Here is a 25,561-nt window from a genome sequence, read left to right as displayed (position 1 = left end):
AGTGTAGAGAACATATAAGATACATGCATATATACAATACAAGGACTCTGTCCTTTATATAATTTATGAATTTACATAATTGTAACAGCAAAATTTTATCCTTTTGAGTTCATCAGGTTATTATATTTAAATATATTAAAATTTAAGCGATATATTTCAGGTAAACAGAATTTTCTCATGGATGCAATATCAACATTACTACATTTTAAAAGATAGTGATATTTATCTCCAATTTTATCTATGTCACAAAGTGTATATTTTCTATCACCTCTAGAAAAATATTATGCCATCCACCAGTTTAAATTAGTAGTTTGACATTACAACATCTATATTTAAATAATATTTTTGCTTTTTTTGGGAGGTGTATGGGATACCTTTTTTTTTTTTTAAATCAGTGTTGTTTTGAAAATTCTATAATCGATTGCTTTGAGCGAATTAGAAATATCGCTCTGCCATTTTTGTACAAATTGATCATACAGTATTTTATAAACATTATTTCATAACCATTTTGCATAGGGAATCTATGAGACAACCAGATATTTTAAAAACATTTCATCCAAGATGTAGCAGTGTTTAAGAATGCGTTCACTGTCTGTGTCCCTAGTACAAGATACAAAATATTTTTTGACCCGGAAAGCCTTGTTAATAAAACGAAGTAATTCAGGGCTTATACACCAATTTTGTAGCAAATAAAGTTCATCTTCTTTACGGAAGCCTATTACGATAGCTTAACAGAGAAAATATTTCTAAAGACGCAATCATGCAAATCAAAGGCGTTCAAAGACAGACATGATAAGTAATAGTTATTGTATATTTATTTCGGTGTGTTTTGATTCATTTAGACGAAGGACGGTGACGAGTGCGAAGCACAAATCAAGATACACCGAAATAATATACAATAACTTAGTTGTATCGTGACCAATTAGAAATATAATATCTGTCATGTGACCAGTGTTTATTGCATAATCTTTTGAATTACCCCAATGAAAAGTAAGAGTTTTGTCAGGTGATCACTTGGGTATTTTTCTCCTCCCGCCATGCATGTTCATCGCGCACTTATCGCCCGATATTTGATGAGAGAGGATGTACAGAATGTGTTTGATCAGAGCAGCTCAACTATGAACACTGACGATTTGGGTGTACAGTTTTTATTCAATGATGACCATGAGGATTTTCTCACAAGCATGTAATGCTCACACATTTGGTGAAATTAAATTGGGAGATGATGAAATGAATATCGACACGGCCGTGAGCCTAGATTTCGTGAATTCTGATTTGAACTTCGCCATGTATTGAAACTGTCAGATGGTGTTCAATAATTTATTGACACAGCACAGTTTTAAAAAAATATGTAAATGATGGTTCCGCCCGCTGGTGTATCTAAAGTTATTGTATACTTTTTTTTATAAAAAGCAAAAACACCACAGCCATGATACCAAGCAAACGAAAGGTGTAGTTTGACGCGAATGAAAGGCGTTACGATGCCTCTCTTTATACTCAGACTCAATAAAGGGGTGACATTAATGTCGCCATGATGTTACTTGTACAACAATACGAAAATCAGTGGAATTGAGATTATAATTTTCGTTACTGCATTTCACGAAACTCTCAGCGAATTTAACCCAAACCAGAGTCACAGCCTTCCGGAAAGATTGGAAGATTGTTTGTCATCGTCAGATAGTAATGGGAAAGCTTGATATATTCTTTAGTTAGATATGTACTCAAAGTAATATTATGGGGGATCTTGTAGATATGTAATAATCTTGAAATAAAAGTAGTTGGCTGCTAAACTGTTCGTCACAGCATTTTAAGAGAGATACCGGTATGTGAAAGATTCATCAATGTGGTTTTTTTCCCCTCGTTTACATCGTAAGTTTATTGTAGACGTTGTGTAAACGAATATATTTTGGGGGAAAATTACCTTTAGTCTGTGTCTATTAAACATAATCTGTTTCGTAAGAGTATGTTCATATCAGTTAAATTTTGATTGCATGAAAATATGCTTGGTTGTTTATTTTAATTGTCAGTAGAAATTGAATAATCGGAAGTATCGGTAGCAGTCCTACTCTGGGGTGCAGCTAATTTAGGCAATTCATTTCAAAACAGAATATACTAAGCATAATATTTATCTATCGATTATAGTCGATGAATTTATAAAACAATGCAACAGATGTTAAAAAGGACAACGCGAAACTAAATATTGTCAAGGTGAGGTAATTTACTATATCTGAATTTCCCTTGTACTATATGATCGATCGTTTGCGTTTACTTCCTTGTAACAGTACACAGTCAGTCTAAGGTCATTGCCGTCTCTTTAAATATCGCTAAAATCGGGTAGTGGTTCACCTTGTACTTTCAAATTTGTAAACAACATACTTTAAAGCCAAACACATGTTTGTAATAGTTGTCCGTGATCGAACTGAAAAATTGTTCATTCCAGGTGCCATTTCAGGAATCAATGCAGTTATTATACTCTCATGTAGACACTCAAATTTAATTGGCAGATGACACGATTGAAAACATACAATGTTTACCTGTGAGTGGTAAAAATAAAGCCACTTCCTTTATACGATGGTCATAAAACTTCACAGATAGAAGATGTTGGTCATTTGATACGATTGGAATAACCCAAACAAACACACACGCGCACACACACATACATACATACGTACATACATGTATACATGTATATATATATATATGTAGATACATATGATAATAAATACATAATGTTATATAATAGTTCAAATAAAAGTAATTATAATATAGCATATTATATAGTATAGTATAGTATTGCGTGCGAACGTGCTTGTGTGCACGTGTGTGTGTGTGTGTGTGTGTGTATGTGTGTGTGTGTGTGTGTGTGTGTGTGTGTGTGTGTGTGGAGAGAGAGAGAGAGAGAGAGAGAGAGAGAGAGAGAGAGAGAGAGAGAGAGATCTATTACATTTTACTTAAACAAATATATAACATTATACATCATAATAGCAACTATTAGTGCATACAAAATAGATGCCTTTATCTTACGAGAAAAATAGTTTGCCTTTCAGCATAGGCTGTACTACTTGTCAGTCTGATTAAAATCAGACCCCATTCTCATTATCATATCGTTGGGGACGAATGGCCAGGCGCGTAGCTACGTTTACGTCAAAACGCCCGGTCGTACACATAAAAAAAACCTATTGAATGCTATAAACATAGGTGAAAAATAAGTGTCTGCAGTATCTGCGGTACATTAGTCTCCCTATTGGTACTGATATCTTGGATATCTTGTTGGTGTTACACCTTTCCGGGTCTAAACCGTTGTCGTTACGGCATGTTTTTCTCTATTATTGTTCCGGCAAGTTGTGAAACCGATCAAATTACAAAATGAAGAAGATTGATGAATATTTTAAACGGAGTGTTACTAAACCACCACAGGAAGCTGAGCCATGTTCCAGCTCTTTTTCTGAAAGTCCTACAGCAAGCACTTCTAGTCTAAGTTCGACAAAATCGTCATGTGATCCTCCATATCCCGATATTGGAACAATGAAAGAAGCCGACTTGTCAAACCATGAAACTAAAATAAACCTGTTACAAAAGACATGGGATTCCAATTAATATACAAACTATTCATTTCCTGCAAGGTAATTAGATATTTTTCTTAATTACTCTAAACAAATCTTACGATATGAAAAAAAATATATTCCATTGATTGACTATGAATGACCATGAATGCAAGTTAATTTCATGAAACAAAACATATACATTTCATTATGTCACTAGTTGTAAATATGATATGTTTGACTTTCACCCATCAATAAGTTAATTTATCCATGCTGTATGAATCTTGGTCTAAGAGTTGAATGTCCGTTCGTTTGTCGACGGTCCGTCCCCGACAGGTGTTTTTTTACTTCCAGATGATATATTACTAGGAATTGATTATTGATTTTCTGTTATTTGTTTATAAAGTCATTTACATTTCCCAATATGTGGAAGGGGTATTACAGATGGGTGGATAGAGGATATTCCATCCCGCTACCCTTCACCTTGACAACCGCCTCACGCCCTCATGACCACTCTCTTCCCCGGCTACCCTTTCATTTTACCCCCAGTTATTGTTCCCAACCATAATCCCTGCTCCCCGAATTTTTCTTCCCGTCAACCACTGTTCCCTATACCCCCCCCCCCCCAAATCACTGATAATGAAAGGATACCGGCAAATGGCACAATACAACATAGAAAAAAAAAATAAGACAACAATCCCTCTGGCAAACATACAAAAATAATTAAAATTGTAAAATTTCAATTACCTATGATTATTTTTTCAAGATCTTAACTGCGATGAGTCCATGCTTTTTGGGGTATTTTTTCAATTACAAACATCGTCTACGTTTCCTAAATCCCAGGAGCTTCCGGGGGCCTTTGTCGCCGCCGTACAATAGGCGTACACATTAATTAAATCAGGCTACGCGACTGATGGCTTCCCTGAGGTTCTAAATAAAGGGTCGGGTTTGTTATACGCATTCTTGTCGGCCACATATATCAAAACATGCAGACGCATTGACAAATTTTGCAAACATATCGTGTAAATTTACTTTGAAATTTTGATTTAGTACTTTTGTTTACTTATGCATGGCTTTCAAAAAGTTTTTAAGTGAATAACAATTGATAATCGTGGATGGTTGTGGATTGTAAACGTTAAAAATTATTTTGCAGACGGCATGCGCTTAATTTACCGTGGTCGTATAATTACCAGTTGACATATCATTGTCTAATATTATACATTTCATTTCTAAATTTCAAAATCAACCTCGGAATGCCGCCCAAGAGAGAAGAAAGTCGAAATAGCACCAGTAGTACGATTGCTGCACCCACATTGTACTACTATTTTGGATTTGATATTTTGAAATTCATATCTGCGTTTTAGTTGATATGGCTTGCAACGCAGTACTTTCTCTAGTGTAAAGAACGCTCGAGATCATCAGTACATATAGACATGTATGTATTAGGGTGTGATTGACAACCAACCATATAATACATATAATTGTGCTGCCAATTCCTAGATATTTAGAAAATGATTTAATGTGTAGAAAAATCACAGGGAGTATTAAGTTTCATGATAAGCTTAAGCATAGGAATTGTGTCCTTAGCACAAGTGTTTACTTAATTTGATGGTAAGAAGCATTAGGGGAGTTCGACACTTATACTACTTCCGTGTTTCTATTATCATCAGAAGTGCTTTCAGTAGATCTGTTGTATTGGGACGTACGTCATTAACAGTCGGATTTTTACCCGGGCCCCAGTAGAGTTTTAATGGACTTTCGATGTGACACATAGTACATGTAGCTTTCAAGTTAGGCAAGGCTACACGGTCCATTAATAATCATATGAATTATGCTTGGAAAAAGTCAACCAACTCAAAGACAGCTCATTAAACATTCCGTTAATCCAGATTATGATACCTGACTTTACATATATGTACAGTTTGAATGGAAAGAATACTTTAATATATTTAGCGTGCACGATTTACTTGATTTAGCAGTTGCTGGTTAACAGTCAAATGCAATACGTTCAACAGAAAAGTATATTCGGGACACTGTGGATACTTACAAAAGGAACACATGAACTCACCCCCCCCCCTCCTTTTTGAGATTCAACCTTTGTATCAAATACGGTGTGATTCATCTTTTGTTTACAGTTTATATATGCTACATTACCACACAAGGACTTGATCATTCAACTTTTATAGCATTAACTCAAATACACCGCTCAGTTTCTAACCAATACATGCATATTTAATCCCCTAGGAGATTCCATGCTATTTAGAGTTTATGGCATTGATCTGTTCTTATCTTCGAGTGCTGTTTATCCGAAACTGAAACCGAAACATTTGCTGACGAAAGTGGCGTATTTCTATGAAACATTTGATGAATAATAAGTGTAGGCAAACACGGACCCCAGGACACACCTGAGGTGGGATTAGGTACAAACTTCTGTAGACTAGACTACGGAAGCCGATAGGTGCCAGAGTATAGAATTAATATTTATTTAACTGGCGGCCGCCACTTATTAACTGGCGGCCGCCACTTATTAACTGGCGGCCGCCACTTATTATCTGGAGGCCGCCATATAAATTAACTGGCGGCCGCCACTTAACTTATCTGGCGGCCGCCACTTATTATCTGGCGGTCGCCACTTATTATCTGGCGGCCGCCAGATAAATTAAGTGGCGGCCGCCAGTTAATTTATATGGCGGCCGCCACTTAATTTATGTGGCGGCCGCCACTTAATTTAACTGGCGGCCGCCAGTTAATTTATGTGGCGGCCGCCAGTTAATTTATCTGGCGGCCGCCAATTAATTATATGGCGGCCGCCACTTAATTTATATGGCGGCCGCCACTCAATTTAAATCATTTATATGGCTGTCACCAGTTATTCAATTCCTCTCTCTTTCTCTATCTCTCTCTCAAAATGAAAGGGGTGCAATCCATCCCCAATGCTTAGTAATATGTATCTGATATATATATATATATATATATATATATATATATATACAATTAAGAGCATTAAATTATTGTTTTTCGATTGTACTGTTAAATACGTAGAACCACAGGGCTGACCTTCCATTTATTTGAACGTTCAATTTCTATTATTTTCACATTTAAACTAAATTATTTTCACATGTGAAATAAGATTAATTGGCCTCCACCCCACTCTTTTGGTAGTAGTAATGAATGGTAAAAATGTAATAATGAATGAACTGATCAATTGAAGGATGAACGGAGCTCCCTCCCTCAAATTTAGGAGTACGAAGTTTGGACAAGAGACATTTTAGGTTCCTTTTCTGCTTGTCAACAATTGTAGAAGAAAATTTCTCCTCCGAATGTCCCTATGTACTTTGAAAAAAGATGCTGCGAGTTTGCGTACTATTCTAAATCTTTCCAAAATAATCACTCAGCGATACGAATTACATTGTTTTTGCAATTGGCAGCCGCCATATATAAATTAAGTGGCGGCCGCCAGATAAAATAACTGGCGGCCGCCAGTTAATTTATATGACGGCCGCCAGATAATAAGTGGCGGCCGCCAGTTAATTTATATGGCGGCCGCCAGTTAATAACTGGCGGCCGCCAGATAATAAGTGGCGGCCGCCAGATAATAAGTGGCGGCCGCCAGTTAAATTTAGTGGCGGCCGCCACATAAATTAAGTGGCGGCCGCCAGTTAAATAAATATTAATTCTATACCCTGGCACCTATCGGCTTCCGTACTAGACGGATGCATTCGCCGTAACTTGTAAACAGGTCTTCAGAAACTCCGACATGTGACCTTGACAGTGGGTTTAAATGTTTACATCGCATATCTGTGCTAAAAATGGGAGATTATTCAATCGATATACAATTTTGGGAACTAGCCAATGTTTTGATGTAAACGATTTCAGGACTCCTGTACCCCTGGGACCTAAGGGGAAAGACAAAACTAGCATTTCATAGCCCTTGGTGCTAGTGATACTTTTAATCAATACAATTAGCAATTCAACGGGTCACTGTTGCGAATTAATGAGCACAAAGTATGTAAAAAAAAATCAAAGGTCTCAAGAGCCTCCGAGTTCATGGAGTTGAGTAACCCGCGATTTCCAACAATATAAGCATTTGAAGTATGGTAAAACATGCGTACATGTATATGCTTAACTAGATATATATGGAAATGCAACGTCACAGACTAGGAACACGACACATCGGCTAGAGGAATTTACCCATAAAAGCTTCAAAAATTGACTGAATATAAAAGTTCAAGATCCATGGTCACTATCCATGGTACCCAGCACATCTACATGCGATGCTGCATGAGATGATCATTTATTGACACAAATTTGCATGTGAAATATCAAAAGCCTACCGCAAAAGACAAGACATTAACAACCCGGACACCGATTGTAGCAGGTATCGATACAAATTATTCTCTTGAAATCTTCAAATACAATCAAACGCATTGAAGTGGTAAAATTTTTTCGTTTGTACGGAATGTTACGAGCTTTCTGTTAGACGTTTGATGCCACGCTCATTTTTACAGAACTATAGGTAAACAATATTCGGATACACCCCTTATATCACCAAAGACCCCGTGAAACTGTATGAACATTCAAGTCAATGAAGAAATATGTACACATATATCTCGCTGGCGTAATTCTAGTAATGCAGGGGTGGGGGTTTCAAGTCCCCTTTAATGTGTAGGTAAGCGTTTCGCCCATCCCCTACTCATTTTGGTCTGAACAGTAAGTAAGAGATGTTAAATATGAAACACTTCTTTTGCATGTTAAAAAACTCCGTAGCAAGCAAATTAACATGAGTTCTTCCCGAGCTCTTCTCCATCTCCCAAGTACCACCCGGTGAATGCTCGTATTAAACATAATGAACGACTATAGTGACATTCACACTTCAAAGAATTTGTCGTGTTACAGTGTCTATCTTGCCCCGCTTTATCTACCCGATGATGCATTGATGATTCCTTGTAACATAATCAATTGAAGACGGCGAAACTGCATGGGTACTAACTCATCGCGGACGATTGGAAAACAATGGATTGAAATTTAATGTGCTGTTTCTAAATTGATTTAAAATCCACTTAGTTTCATCCTCATTTTGTACATAAATAAATACTATTACAAACGCATTTTTATTGAGAATATGAAAGGGACTATGTAAAGGAAAATATGTTTATGTAAAAGTGGATTGAAAATCAACTTGGCAAATTTCTTTTGTTTTTATTATAACAGATACATGTAGTTAAATGAATAAAATACTTAGTTCTGCTCATCACTATCTGACTTACATGTAATTTGTATATTGAAAATTTGAATTAATGTCATGCTTGTTTTTCGTCAAACGCTGGTTTACAGGCAAATGCATTAGGCGGATACTAACTCATCGCCGACTCCTATTTCTAAGCATTTTACACGAAATTCAATATTCTTTCAGAAACACCTCAAATGTCAGATATACGCAAAATATCAAATATGATATTACATTTTCCTTTTTTTAATGGGCAGATTTTTTGTTCTTCTTCGGCACGTGTTGCTGTGTGCAAAACTTGCAATAACGCGTGAATTGAAAGAAATTTCAGAAAGTGATATCATGCAGAGGGTTTTACCGTAGCACTGGATATCTCAACGTTACTTGACAATTCTGTATGCGCAATGTTATATATATATATTATTACTACAGTAACTTGATCCGAAGAGTCGGATCACGTCGAGTTGACAGGCGCGGATCATCAGATCACACGAGACGCGAAGCGTCGAGTTTGATCTGATGATCCGCGCCTGTCAACGAGACGTGATCCAACTCTTCGGATCAAGTTACTGTAGTAATGATAAATTTATTATATACCCCCTTGTGCATTTTAAATCCACATTTATAAGATAATAAATGTAATCCAAATGATCGAAAACACAGACATACCATGAAATTATGTTTTGTATACGCAGGTTCGTTTGTGACGCAGTCAACATTTTCCACAAATAACGTTGCGTTGTTGCATTGTGACGTCATTGTGACGGCATCAGTTTCAGAGGATACTGATACGGAATCAGAAAACCACAGTGTGGTGATCCGGAAAACCGGATCACACGCTGTGAAATCCACAGTATCAAAGAACGATACATTGATGGGTATATAATAAATATATATACATGGAAATGTTCATATATATGAATTCATTTACGTAAAAACTAGACTTATTTTCATTGTGTTTATTTATACTCTTTTCGAACACCTTCCTTAATGAACGGGGCCGAGGTCCATTGCTTTTAAGGAATGGAGTGATACGAGTACATTGACTCACTTAAAATCCACCTTTGCTGGGCCCCTTGCTACTAAACTTTGTGCATTTTAATCATGTCTTACGTTTTTCATTCTTTTGTTGAATGCATTTATATCTACTTGTATAAAGGTTGACCTACTTTCCGAACACTCCATTCCTGAAAAATAATGGAGTGTTCGAACAAAAGAATTACGTCATAGGTGGATTTTAACAGCGTTCCAAACATTTCATACGATGGAAAAATTTTACCACTTCAATGTGTTTGATTGTATCTTGACCGTATTCCCGCAAAAACGTACCACGTGCGTATCTAAATGATATTAACTCGTTCATTATTTATTTATTTAAACAAAGTAAATATAGAATTCATTAATTCGTTTCAGATATATTCTCGTCAGAATTCTGAGTTTACATGTAAAATAACACTGCTAATGTGAGTATAAGGAACGATAACTCTGGGTAGACGTAACGTATCATGCATGCGCGTTCGCGTTGTTTCCAAACCAAATCATAAAGAGAATATTATTACAATTAGGTAACACTGCCTTTAAATGCAAGAACACAATAACCAATACTTTGTTTAAACCAACGACTTTGATATGCACAATATTTCCCATATTTTGCCGAAATTTCATTGACCAGAGATTAAGAACTATTTGCATCATCTCGCATATGTATCAACAATGGTTTGTACTCAAAATCCGAAGTGCGGTGCCGGTGATAACAAGGGTCTTTTCGCTATCGCGAGTCGGCTCAAAAAACCAAACAAATATTTAAAAATTATGTCGGCAACAATATGTTCTCTAAGGTGGAATGTTTCTGTCATCACTTGTCAAATTGCCGACTTGTCATGTAATAATGTCGAGTTGTTAGTTATGTCGACTTGTTACGCGTTTGTGTCGACCTGTCGAAGGAATATTTGAAGACGTGAGGAGGGAGGGATATAGCGGTTAGACTTGACAACCGGAAACCGGAACTTTGTTTTCAGTCTTCTAAGGAATAGAATGCCAACATGTACAATAAGTTTCTTCGGTTTGATACACATATTGTTTTCTCGTTGTCAATATTAGCATCTCTCTCCCTCTCTCTCTCTCTCTCTCTCTCTCTCTCTCTCTCTCTCTCTCTCTCTCTAATATATTCGCATTAATGATTTACCAAGTAAGCATTGTCCTGTTCATTTTGAAATACATTTTTCACTGGGAAAAGGAGTGGGTGGGGATGGAGGGTGTTTCATTGCTTGATTCGCCTTTCAACAAAGCAAACAAAGATTCATACGTCACATTTTATCACATGACGTCAGTCACATTAACATGTGGATTGCAATATCTGACATGTCACTTGCTTATACATTATCTTTTTGGGTTGGATTTACTATTAGCGACAGCGTTGTATGCAATGGTAAGTTTTCATGTAGTAGAAGTTTTCACAGGGTTAAAAGCCGCAAATTATTGCATTCTCTGATATTTGAAGATTTATTTTGCAATTTGCAATTTCCCGTATTTTCTCAATTGTCGGAGATGAGCGACTTCAAAGTCGATCTCTATCTCTAAAAGGCAGCGAAATACCCATTGTATGCATAATCTACACATAGTTTCTATCATGACAAACTTCACTTTCGATACAATATTTTGATAAATATAGGCTAGGCTCCGTAGAACTAAGATGAAAGATGGCGACCCTCACAGCTAGACGCGACGCTTTGTCGTTGTTGCTAAGTGAAACATTGCGCGGCTTAGTTGACTTGTATTTTTCCGAGTTTATGTACATTTTGATAAACGAAGGTTAGTATCTCTGTCGCTAGCATTAAATTACAAGGAATGACTGGGGTAAGTTATACGAGTACACAGACGATGATGTGATTGCGAATCCAAATTAACTATACTTGTTGGCAACCTGATAAAACATTGTTTTTATTAAATTGTAATATGAATGAGACTGGGAAAGATGGTTCATGAATTCGGAAAGAATAATAATTTCGAATTGTATCTAGTATATTATGCTAGTCATACTCATATTTGTTCGATCAATATTAAATGCCCATATATTATTCTTATGTAAATGAATACGATTGGTGATATAAATATATAATTTGGAATGAAAAATACTTCACATTGCAGCAAAATGAATGTCCATAAAAATCTTCACTTGCAATAAGGACCTTTGCTCTATAAATTCCTTTTATGCATTGGTGAGCATCAATATTTAGTTCAACTGGCGATCAAATGGTGACCGCCATCTAATTTATACAAATAATGGTTTACCCTGGCATCTACCGGCTTCCGTAGAAGCAGCCATGGAATAGTTTATAACGTAAGCGCTCAAATTATAATTTGCAGCATCACCAGTCTTGTTGAGCCTGATGTTGTGATGCAATTCTTGTTGTTTTGAAATTGACTACAATATTAATAGTTTTCAAGTTTTGTCCTTCATTTGCAAAATCCTGTTGGGATGTGCAGATTGTGAAAGAAAATACTGACGTACTTCCTAAGTCTTATTGCCATGGTATTGTTAAACGAAAGAAAGAAAACGATGACGTTAATGATATGCATAAATTAAGACTTTGAATTGGCATTCTTCCATTTCTTCCCAGTATTTGGATATGCTACTGACGGCAATCTAACAACTCAACTTTATGACAAATGAGCTGACTTCAACTTCTCCTGACGGCCAACAAGAACTGCTTACTCTTTCTCGTCACCTAATCCTACATCCACCTTCAGTATTTCCAGGGGTCCGTGTTTGCCTTTTTCTAAATTTTGTATTCTTCATATGGTTTATGAGATTGACCACTGTTCATTATCTTCACTTGTACATCAATTTAAGAGTACTTGCACGTATAATCAAATTGGTGTTAAATAAAGCATCTTTATGACTAATCACAAGATATGGATTTTTTCAATCAAAAATACCAATGCTGTCCTGAAATTCATCTCAAGTTTACGTAGAAGTTAAACAGACCTATAATAATTCTTTGTTTATACAAGATTACACAATTAGTTGTATGAACTAGTTTACATTGTGGTCCTGTCTATAACATATAATTATACATATCGAGAACATATATCACAAAACATGGAAATATCACAGTTTATATACATACAGACAAGAACTAAATGAAATGAGACAATAAACACACGAGTATCATTGAGGATCAAAATGTTTTAGGTAGACTGATTTAAAAGTTGTGATAGTTTTGCATTTTCTTATAAAATTTGGTAATGAGTTCCATAAAATCACTGCTGAAATGATAAAAGATCTAAAATATTCTGGTTTGGCTCTTGTAACATAAATAAAATTAGTAGAGCTCTTTCTTGTATTTCTTGTGTTACCTCATTCACAAATCTAAAAACATGCTAATACTCTGGAGTCATATGATGTAAAACTTTAAACATAAGCATAATTTTTCGATAAATGAAATAGTCAATCAAAGGCATCCATCTCAAATTTGATAGCATGCAAGAAGTTGACACTGAATGAGGTACTTTGATATGTAAAATGATCCTGACTGCCCTCTTTTGTAATTTAAAAAGCCTGCGTATATTGTTGATGTGACCCATTTTTTTTTTTATCTTATCCGCTCTATTTGCATCGTTGTAATAAATATTACCTGTTGACGTTTAAAAACAACATTCCATTCTAAAAGTAGTGCATACGATGTTTAAATTGTATAGAATGCATTGTTTACATTTACTTCCAAGGGTGTATTAAACTGGCATACTTTAAAACATGACCTGGTACCATTTGACAAATGAGCTAGCTCCGATTTTGGCCTTTAATCTGGCCCCAACCCAAATTTTGGCCTGGCATCAAAAGTTGGCCTGGCCTCAAATTTGGCCTCTAAAATTTCTCTTGGTGTCAACCAAAACTATTTTTTATTCCAAATATTGATTGATTTCAGTGATTTTTCATTTGTTCTAGGTTTTCAAAGTCACATCAGATAAATGATATGTTCTGTTGTTTTGTAAATGTGCACTTTAAAATAATAATTTACTACCACCAATTTCACAATCTGATTAAAGTCAGCTCCTCGATCCGCTCCTTTATTTATTTTCATTTTTTTTGGTCGCTACTTGTGTAGCGACACAAAAATAAATAAATAAGGGGAGCGGATCAAAGAGCTGATTTTAATCACATTGACCAATTTGATTGATTCTATTGAATATATTGTTTAGTTTAATGATAATATAATTTGTCGTTTCCCTTCCTAACTTCTGTACTAATACACACCACAAAGTGTACACTATGAATGAAATGACTGTCGTATTGAATTTGTATTAAGGTAATTCCCCAGACCACGTCAAATAACGTTAGAAACGTTAATCACGAGTCACGAACGTTATCACACATTCAACGAACCCGAGAGAGAAAATGCTTATAGTTATATACATCGCGAAGTCGTAAACTATCCATAAACATTGCGTTACAGTGTATGACACACAGTCGTTCAGTAATTCCCGTGAGATTTCTGCAAATATTACAGATTATGATGTTTTAAATAAGTGTTGCTTACTTTCAATGTATCTATTGTAGACCATTTCTTTTGTGTGATTTCTGATGATGGGTAGAAATATCGAATCTCCTATTCAACAAAATGCAAATGTTTGTGTGCTACATGTACTGACAGTCACATATTTTTGTTATTTTTTCCCTATGATTTATTTAAACCTGAAAGAATACGATCGATGTTGTCATGATCTAAATAAAATATATGCATAATCTAAAGCTATACTGACATTTTTTATATTTATTTACCTGACAAAAATCGCTTTCGAGGCTCTCCGAATCCGTAATAAATGTGCATATACATGTACATGTATGTGCATATCTCTGTTGTGTCTAATGATTTCAGGGTGTTCAATTTAGATCATACGCTGACAGATTTGTCACATATTTAGGCCCTATCTAGACTAGGCCTAGGTGTCGTACGTTTGTGTTCTTGTACGTACAGTATGGATCATGGGTGTTGTAATGTAATTTTCTTTTATCTAAAACACTTTTCTGGCCGGACATGACCTTTACTGATGTTTTGATTAAAACGACTCGGAATGTACGCGGTAGCTACATGTCGTTAAGAATGGCATCGCATGGCTGTATCGTATTGCCAAAAACTACCAGGAACTAAAAATTACCAAGGGGGCGAGGAATGCAGAATTCAGGTGTTTTAAAATATTCGAATTTTCCAAAATTTGTAACTTGAGCATAGGTTAGCATTCTCTGAATGAGCGTTAAAAATTTAAAAATCATTCTGATCTACATTACTTTGTTCCAACTAGATCTGGCGACATAATTTTATTTTTTCATCTATTGTGACATCATGTCCGTGTTCATGTGACGTAGGCTATGAATTTAATAAGCTCCATAGTAAAATTAGGATTTTTCTAACTTCAAGCCCGATCCCTAAAGCTTACGGTAATCAATGAAAGTGGTTTTTAGCTATTTGAAACTTTAATGTTTTAAACTGTTTTTCAAAAACCACCCTGTAATATTTCTTGAAATGGTAATTTAGTAATGTAAATGATGAATAAAACATGTTTGCAGAGATAGGAATTTTAGACACCATTTTCCAATATGCGTTTTTTTTCAAGGTTTTCTAACCTAGAGGGGGTCATTGGGCTGTCAAATTATCCGATACCCTATCTACTTCTTTTTGTCATATGATTGCTGGAGTGTAAAGGTAAAACATATTGAAATGTTTAAAAAATCTGAAGGTTTTTGACAACACAATTTTCCGGATATGGTAGGCTATGATTAGTCAAAATTTGACCACTATACGTGTATTTTCATCACCTTGAAACCAAGAACATGGTTCAGTAGATGAACAATTATTGAAAATAGTCAAATGCAATACATTTTCTTCAATTCATATGAAAGAGGCATATTTCTATCGTTTAAATAAAGACAGTGCCTTAAAATCTATATATATTAATACTGCTTGGTTTAAAGTGACGTGTTCTATTTTTAGAAGTGGCTGTACTCTGGGAAAGGCCGCTAAACATATTTTTCTTCGATTTTTTCGTCAATATACATCCTCGACAAAATACATGCAAACTTTGATAGAAAAATGTAGTTTTTCAATACTAAGATGTGGTATGGGGAATTACCTTAAATTATACAAATGCAATTCATTTCATTGATTTATTATTGGTTTTGATTTTTCAAATTGTTGAAGATAAATTATGTGTTTCTATTGTTTTGTAAATGTGCACATTGAAAACACTCATTTTACTAACGATCCACTTCACTGATGTAACAATGAATAAAATAAATTTCCCTTGATCTCAACCAAAAATACTAAAATAAATTCACACTAGCTTAATGATAAATCATCACACTAAACACATTGTAATGTAGTGTACTGTCTTAACTCTCATTGAAAAAACAAAACAAAACAACAACAACAACAACAAAAAAACCCACAAAACAGTGAGTTTGATATCTAAATTGGGACAGGCCAGGGAAATTGGACCATGCCATGTTTTATAGTCTGCCGTATAAAATTCAAGATAGTATGGATATGAAAAACCATAATGCACATTGTAAACGAATATCTCTTAACTGCGAAAACGTCCTGTTTTACAAAGTGTCGGATTTTTATAGGCCAGGGTCGAAGCAGGCAAGTATTATAAAATGCAAAGAGAGGTTGATTAATTGTATCTTGTTTCACGTTTTCACTCATATCGAGACGTCACCAATACCGGCTAGCGAAGGTCTTCAAATTTAGGCCTTTGCTCGGCGATTACGGCCATTGAGCAGTGAGGGTCCTTAAGTGTGCTACACCTACTATGCCACGGGGCATCCCTTTTAAGGTCATCTCCGAGGACCCGTGACATTTACACCTGATGCCGAGCGTTTGGCGAAGGAATTGTCACTACCTGTTTTAGCGACTTCGGTCTGTCGCGGCAGGGATTCGAATCCCGGCCTTCCGCATGCGGGGCGAACGCTCTAACCCCTAGACCACCGAAGCGGTTAAAAAAGTAATCATTATTAGACCCCCATCTATTAAATAAAAGTTTCATCAATTGTAGTGCAGTGTTAAAAGAAATGTGCGCTATGGTGTTGATGCTGATGTCAGATAACAGTCACCATATGCTTTATAAGGGAATTTTTAAATATAATCTAAGTATTCCCGAGTTATGTATGGATTCACTGCCTAACATAATAACGGTTTGGTGGGAGATCTTAGGTGCCAATAAGGGAGTGTGATTTACCTGAATGAAATATAGGACTCACAGTGCGTGTGAGCGGTCATTAGGGGTAATTACTTCTCCTAGGCTCCCGATCCCACTGTGCCAGGTAAGCGGAGTAATTAGTATATCATTCAATCACGCATGTTACACGCTTTACCATTGGTTGAAAAATTAGTGATACATCGTATCCAATGAAAATGAAATTGCTGGAATTTCTTTCCATTCGAATGTTGGGAATTCCTATGTATGCTTCGTATTCATAGATCTATTCATAGATTGGGAATCCTGAAATTCTTTTTAAGAATTCTATTGATCTATATAAATTTATTCCGCAAAAACAAACAAACATCAAATACAAATGATAAATGTAAAACAATTAATTTTGCAAAATGAAAGATACATGGCTATTTGAGTTTGAGACTGAAAAAAAACCCACAACACACACACACAACAAACGTCTGCTCCCAAGAGTCAAATGTACTCAACCGGGAATGACAATAGTCCAGTTCATACCCTGCAACAACTTCCTTCATGTCACAAACCCAAATGCCAGATACACCTCAGAACAAGTGCGATATTCATGTCTTTAACCGTTAACGACGATGGTTTCAAACTCCGGTGATGTTTATATTTGGGGACGGAAACGAGGCTTCCGTAAGACGTTACAACAACAGTGAGGTCTTAGCACTTTGCTGGTAAAACTTGAAAAACCCTCTGTAACACTCACTTATCCACCCAGAAGCCGTCACAACCGTCTAGAGGAACATACCTGTTTGGTAGATAAGCATCGTGAACATGTACCGTATACATTTCCCACGCTTGCCGTTATTTGCGACATCAAATCCAGTTCCACTCAACAAAATCCCAGCAATTTTCTCTCAACAGGAATTGTCTCTTTACTCATTAACACTACTCTTTTCAGTTCACACAAAACCCGTCTGCTCAACAATTCGTGGAGGTTGTCATTAACGGATTTAGTTGACATTTTCCCACAAAATACAATGCCCATCTCAAAATGTAGTCTAAGAATAAATCGCTAATTCACTTAAATCATGTCATGTTTTATTATTTGATATAAACTCAATGTTTTATAGAACATTGAAATGATAAGGAATACATTTACTGTTTTTGATCTAATGGAGGTATATCATCAAAAAAAAAGAAGAAGAAAGCAAACAAGACAGGAAATTTTTTAATCATGCGATACGCACTATGTGCAGTTTGTAATTGAAAAATGATATGAGCGAATTCTGAAAAAATAAAATAATTAATATATGTAATCTGAATTAAATTATCTTATGCAAATGTTAAATATATTTTGATTGATAATTTACCATGTAACATGTTACAATCCCCTCCACAAAATTTATTAAATGCAGCATATATATTATCGACTACCCATTAACATATCAACTATATCGGGTTTTTGTAACATCAGTTAAAAATAAATTCTAATAATATGTCTGACTTCATTCGCACTGAAATTGAAGTTAATTCTTGCATGTGTAGACACGTATTTATTCAGCATACCCAATGAAATATCTTTCATTAAATTATTGAACATCGATTGTACAATTATAAATCAATGATTAAATCATTTTTGTAAAGATGTGAATGGGGTTCGCGTGAGAGTGGCAATCAAATGATATGATGCATAATCTAAAGTAAAAGAAAAAGCCAAATATTCCTTATTCGTTTTGAATAATTAAAACGAACGAAATGGATGCTCTGAGAAATGGATGACAGGTAGGCAGGTAATTGAGGGAGAAACATTACATCTTTGATCTGCCCACTAATTTAATACAACAGTATACACACCATTGTTATTTTGCAAATAGTAGATAAATATATATACATAGGATAATGTTACCGCATTCAATTTTTATCTGTCTATCGTTATCCTCGTGTATTTGGTGTATAACTCCGAACTCTTTATGTAATGTGGTTTAGCGCATTTCAAGATATCTCATTGGCGAGCGTCAGGTGTCTGATGATGAATATGCAAATAAGATATCTCTACCATTATTTCGGCAGGCTCACATAACATCATTGATGCCTTTTCCGATGAAGACATTGTACATTGCATGTATTTAACACTTTTGTAATATTTCGTACGAGATAGTGCCACCATTAATCATTTTTAAAATCCAAATCCTACGGTTACAGGGAGACAACTCTTTCAGATATCTGGTTCGGAGCTTCACGTTGTTAATACTCTTGATTATAGCATGTTTTTATACATTGATATTAGGCACAGGTTCTGAAATATTGTAAATACATGTACAATGACAGTTTGATCACCACAAGTACACGAAGTGACCTTTTGAAAATGACAACATTTAATAGAACTAATATAGTTATGTTTATTAATTGAGAAATGATTCGTTGCATTTGCCATATCCAAGGAGTTGAAAATAATGTTCGCTTGGTCAGCTGATGTACTAAATCTAATGTTAACGCGTTTCCGTTTACGGATCATCTTTATTTACAAAGTTCACATATTTTGTAAATATACAAAGTGATAAGAAACATATTCCCAACAACTTCCGGATTCTCCTTTGGTACGTCCATAGCAATTGTCGTAATAGTTATGATATGGCTAAATCGAATGAAATCATCCCCTGAACAGAGATGAAATGAACAAATGTTAGCATGCAAGCGGCACGTGCATGCAAATCGGATCAACTCTATAAAAAGTGTATAAATTTTCACTGTGCGGTTCTTGGTTTATTAGACGGGGTAAAATAGTTTTGAGAACATATTATACAGGTTTTTTGTTTGTTTGTTTTTTGTTTGTTTGTGGAAATATATATATATATGAGACTAATCCTCTTTTACAACGCAATATTAAGAATACGATTGTCAACATAACGTGGGGGCACTCAGGTAGTGTGTGCTAGTCTGGTATTTAGCTTTCACGCAGTGCTAGACGAAACTATAGAAGTTTAAAAACACACCGTGTACAATGCCACATGCGGGGAACGTGATCGGTGTAGCGCGGGGATGTGATTTCGAAGCGAAGAAAGTAGGTCAATAAGTATTCAAAGACTGATTGTGTTTAATCAAAATAAATCTAGATAGCCAAAAGTATTGCACGGAAGACAGTGGTTATTGGCAAGCTAGCACTAGCAACTGGGGAGTTTAGAACTCTTTGGAAATACCCAAACACTTCGACAATATACAAGTAGGGTAGGCGCCGGGTATATTTTTCGGTGTATTTAATGAGAAATATCCACTCCTACTGCATAAACTCCAAAGTTTTTTTGACCAGAAACATTACCTTTGAATGGGACTCAATATTCGACTGAAAAAACCAACACAAAAGCATGATATGCCGAGTATTTGACTGAAAACCCTGTGTGGCGTAGGGGGGTGAAAATCTTGTGGCGTAGGGGGACTGAGACTCGCAAAGTTTCTTACCAAAATCCTCATCTTGAACACAGTGAATATATAAATATCAAATTCAAACTTGTTCAAAGTTACTCTGATATTCGTACGATAAACCGATAATGATGTGTGTGACTTTCTATGCCATTACATTTTCATTAAAAACATTTTCTGAAATACCACAATACCAGATGATTAAGACAGTTTCATATTTTAATGAAATTGACATGAACTATTGATAATTTCAGATAATGCAATGATCAGAAAGAAAAACAATCTTTGGTTAAATAAACACAGACACCTGAGGTATGGATACTACTTAGCCCCCCCCCCCCCCCCCATTTTTTGCACCATAATATCTTTTAAATGTGTGGATTCCCTGTCTATCTCACCCTAATATTGATTTATGTACATTAAAGCTTACAAACAGTATGAAACGATTACATAACTAGACATGAGGATGAGATAGACAGTCATGTCTAAGGTTTAATTCTGTCAAAGTTATGATACAATTACATGTAATACCAAGAATTTCACGAATATCCAGAAATAAAGCAAGATGAAAGCATATGATATAAATGTTTTCAGGCACGTAGGATTTTTTCCCCCCAAAAAAGTGGGGAGGGGAGGGGTGGGGGGAGACGTCCACTTCACAAGCGTCTGAAAATTCTTGAAAAGCAAAAACGAAACAAATATAACAAAACCCAGTTTAAATCCTAAATCGCGGGGGATGGAGGGCAAGAGATTGATCGGTTCCTTAAATTTTATAATTCAAATATTATTTTATTAATGGAGGTATTTTATAGATCAAACTTTGTTTGTAAAATTAACTAACTATGCATGTACAGTAAAAAACACTCCCTTCTATTGCTACGTGTTTGATAATTATTTTTGTGTACATTTGAGTAAGTTGATTTACACTAACATTGATTTTCAAAAGATCGAATTACACATGAGTAAACATATTTCAACAAAAATATTGCATTAGAGAAGCGTGTTCGATAAAATTAACATGTTGCGGTCATTGACTCCTGATGTACATGATTGTATATTTTTGTCCACAGTGTGAAATGATTACAAGATAATACTTGCATGCTTTGTTTCTACATGTAATTTCTGAAAAGTAATAATGAAAACTTGATATTTTAATGACATCCTTACCCTGGTATAATTTTTTTTAGGACTGCAAAAAATCACACAAGGGACACATAAATATAATCAATGACTAAAAGTATTGTACAACGTCAGCAATATCATTTCAAATTGTCAGTAATTACACTATTCCTTAACTGGCACTTATTTACATGTACAATCAGAAATAGTAAATCCTTATAATGCTGCAATGAATTGAGGACCGCAACCAAACTCAGCCAGAGTTTGTTTGAACATGGACCGCAAGCATTCTCTCGCCAAAGGGTGCGTTACGCAAGATTCTCTTACATCTCTGTCAACACTTGCAATCACGTGACAATACAATCAAATGATATACACAGCCATTCTCATTTCCTTTCCTTTTAAAAGTTCTGGCAACATGTGATACATCAGGCTCTTTCATAGCGCACTGGCACTTTGATAAGTACATTTTTACCATTAAGCTGTTTGTCTCTTATTTTACAAGTGTTATGGAATGTTTTACAGCCTTCCTTACTTTTGATTCCATGTTTACAGTGATCTCTACCACGTGAATGACCTACATTCATACGCATATTACGAAGTAGTTCCAAATTTAGTATCAAAAAACCGTGATTTTAAACATTTTACAGTAAGCACCCATCAAATTGCACCAAAAGCATTTCATAATATGACTAAATATTTAGTCCAAAACATAAATGTTGAATTATTAGAAACTTTTACAAGATTTCTGTAAAAAGCCGTTGACAGAGGTCTAGTGCTCGTACAATCTAATTAGAATTAGATGTTAGATCCGCTCGCTACACAAACATCTAACATCCCATAGAGGGTCACGTCAGAGGTCAAATTTGCAACAGCCAATCAAATTTCCGCCTTCATATCGCAATTCCATATATTGTTTACGTAAGGAAGAGAAAAAATGGCGGCACCCACAATCGTGACTTATTTATCGCGTGTTTTGTTTAAATTTTAAACTATGGCGACATCGGGGGATCTTTTCATGTATACTTCAACAAAGATGACGTGTAGCGAGTATGTTAGCGGATCTAACATCTAATTTTAATTAGATTGGTGCTCGTAGCGCACGAACCTTTGAGTGGAGAATAGGACCGCAACGTGTTATGCGCCACCTGTATTCAGGGGGAAATATCTCGCGCTGCACTGTGAAAAATGCCTTAAGTTTGATTTTGACGCATATAATATTTCTCGCACAAATCGTATATATGTGCTTGTTTGGTTGGGATTCCATCATTTCCTCTACATGCAATCAGTTTTACTCTGCAAAACACACATAAGTTTAAACATATAGATAACAGTCAATCATACACTGTGATTTTACTTGGGTTCCCTTTGAACAAAATGATTTGAGAATTTTCCATATAATTTTGAATAAAGACAATATTCGCTGTGCTGAAGATGTGTATTTTAGTGAGAAACTTTGCTTACGTTAAAAGGATTCTCGGCCCCCTTACGCCACAAGATTTTCACCCCCCTACGCCACACAGGGTTTTCAGTCAAATACTCGGCATATCATGCTTTTGTGTTGGTTTTTTCAGTCGAATATTGAGTCCCATTCAAAGGTAATGTTTCTGGTCAAAAAAACTTTGGAGTTTATGCAGTAGGAGTGGATATTTCTCATTAAATACACCGAAAAATATACCCGGCGCCTACCCTACTTGTATATTGTCGAAGTGTTTGGGTATTTCCAAAGAGTTCTAAACTCCCCAGTTGCTAGTGCTAGCTTGCCAATAACCACTGTCTTCCGTGCAATACTTTTGGCTATCTAGATTTATTTTGATTAAACACAATCAGTCTTTGAATACTTATTGACCTACTTTCTTCGCTTCGAAATCACACCCCCGCGCTACACCGATCACGGTCCCCGCATGTGGCATTGTACACGGTGAAACAGCTGAGACAAAAGTTAGTGCTAAACAAGGAAAAAAATATCTGTTAATTAAAAATAAAATACACCTGACGTGCCGTTATATATAGATTTAATTCAATAGTGTTTCTCCAACTCAGATTTGATGCAATTTTCTAGTAGTGAATTTATTGTTGTAATTTAAATAATTGTTTATTCGGTATATACATACATACAAACATACATAAATACCAAGGATAATCCATGAAAGCTCGAAAGCTTATTTCCAATGGGGTCCCTTGATGCACGGAGTTTGCGCTAGGGGATCATTTATGTGGGAGGAAACCGGAGTACCCGGAGGAAACTCGCGTGTTCGAGCGGGCGACCGCCATACTCTCTCACATACAACCACTGTTGATCACGGGGATCAAACTCGGTTAGCAGCGGTGAGAAGCGAGAGCGCTACCCCTGCACCACCCGGATATTGGAACTAAATAGGGAGATTGGGGAATTCATATGCACTTATACAAGAACAATGAAAAAGTGTAGATAACGAACAGCGACAAATATAATAATTTCTGTAAAGAATACGAAATTAAGAAAGGTCAAATACAATGTCACCTCTTCTGTTCTATGGACACTGATGTTCTGTTTGAATCCCTCTTTTCGGGTTACTAAATATCGCCTGTGTTACTACATTACTGCAAAGGAAAAACACAGGCATCTTTATAGAGTTTTTGATGGTTTATATAAAATTGTAGTTACACGGATATCCTAATGATTGATTATTTTAAAGTCATAGCTATTGATAATGACACAATAAATATTCAGATAAAGAGTAAACAATCTCCACTTCACATACGGAAATTTACATCGCTCACACTATTTATTCCCTAAAATAATTATGTATTGGGTTCTGATTGAATTTGAAGGATACTTCCGCAAAATAACATACAATGTAGGCTCGGTGATGGTGATTTTATAATTGTGTTGCTAAATCAAAGACAAGCACTGCATGAATGTGAAACGTAAACTACAGTTCTTTTATATGAAAATATTTTGCCAATTTCTACACACAAATGAAACGAACATGTAGTTGGGGGAAATTTTTGAAAAGGTATTGTGCCTCACCTTCCTTAATGGGTGACCTCCTTAAGAAATACACGTGTATAGTTGAATATGAATGATACAGTCGGTGTTTACAAGAGGTACGTCAACAAACTTAATCAGATTTATTTATGTTAGCCTGTAGATGGACTATCCCAGTCCCACAGGCCCATGATTTCAGTCTGCTTTCTCCTAAGTGACTTTATAGTAAAACTGCATTTTTCAGTTGTTGAAGAAAAACGTAGTTTCATATTTTAAAATAATAATTACACAGGCATATTTTTAATCTTTCATTAGTAATACTTTTTGTTGGTGGGTTATATCTTCATTCATCCTTGGATACACACATATGATTTCATGAATTTTATATTCACCCGAAATGAAACTCGCCAACAGACTTAATACTATAGACATCATTGAGTTTCAGAAAATCATCTACAGTAACACAGCATCATACATGTGTTATTGTTAACGTTTGTACTTCATTTGCATAAATGTGTAACGTAAAAAAAAAGTTCTGCAAAATCGTGCGTTGACCACGGAGACAACTGGAAATGACACATTATACACCGTTGGATTCTGAAATCGCTACAACCTTTAAAATTTCCAGAAGATCTATGAAAGCAAAACTCTTGACAATAGTTACATCCAAATTACTTCTGTTTGCATCTTTGCTAGTCCGAGTTTAAGTACAATTGCTCTGATACGTTCGTCTGATTGTTATGAGAAAGTCGCAAGAACAGACCACGGACGTTGTTAAATGTTGTATACTAAATATGCTATGAAGTACATGTGTACATTGCAGTTTGATATACAAAAGTGCAAACGATTATTCACTCTTCTTTAGAGGTTACTGTCCGAATAAACAAATATTTAGCCATGTTATTTGCTTACGTAGATACTTACGTTAGGGTCTGACTTCACGTAGCATTTCTACTAGTTAGTAGAAACCTTACGTGAATTATATAGTTACGTCATTTGATGAAACAGACTTACGTAAAGCATATAATCAAGTCAGAAAGTTACGCCAAATTAAGTTTACGCAACTAGTTACGATGTTCGATGAAACGACGTCCTGAGTTCTAC

At 35.5% G+C, this 25,561-nt stretch overlaps 1 protein-coding gene and 1 long non-coding RNA gene across 7 annotated transcripts in view; one reads left to right on the top strand and one right to left on the bottom strand.

Annotated features, from left to right (window-relative positions):
* The first annotated feature begins 1,053 nt into the window (after positions 1 to 1,053).
* The window catches only part of LOC130052827 (protein draper-like), a 30,783-nt gene continuing 6,275 nt past the window's right edge, over positions 1,054 to 25,561 (top strand). Inside the window, exon 1 of one of the 6 annotated variants that reach the window (XM_056158905.1) lies at positions 1,054 to 1,182. In XM_056158905.1, the coding sequence (XP_056014880.1) occupies positions 1,074 to 1,182 (109 nt within the window). In that variant the 5' untranslated portion in view covers positions 1,054 to 1,073. Of the gene's footprint in view, positions 1,183 to 3,494; positions 3,624 to 16,365; positions 16,413 to 16,830; positions 17,093 to 24,102; positions 24,577 to 25,561 lie in introns of those variants that run through there. The other 5 variants (XM_056158910.1, XM_056158909.1, XR_008801240.1 and 2 more) reach the window with 5 other exon arrangements.
* On the bottom strand, positions 17,294 to 18,435 carry LOC130052829 (uncharacterized). The gene is made up of 2 exons (XR_008801242.1): positions 18,321 to 18,435; positions 17,294 to 18,008 (listed from the first exon to the last, which is right to left on the bottom strand). It is a non-coding gene; the product is annotated as an uncharacterized LOC130052829 (long non-coding RNA).

The sequence above is a fragment of the Ostrea edulis genome, chromosome 3 (genome assembly GCF_947568905.1).
Source record: "Ostrea edulis chromosome 3, xbOstEdul1.1, whole genome shotgun sequence".
In the NCBI taxonomy this organism is placed as follows: domain Eukaryota; kingdom Metazoa; phylum Mollusca; class Bivalvia; order Ostreida; family Ostreidae; genus Ostrea; species Ostrea edulis.
Note: the sequence above shows the minus strand (reverse complement) of the source record. Positions and strands in the feature narration are given on the sequence as shown.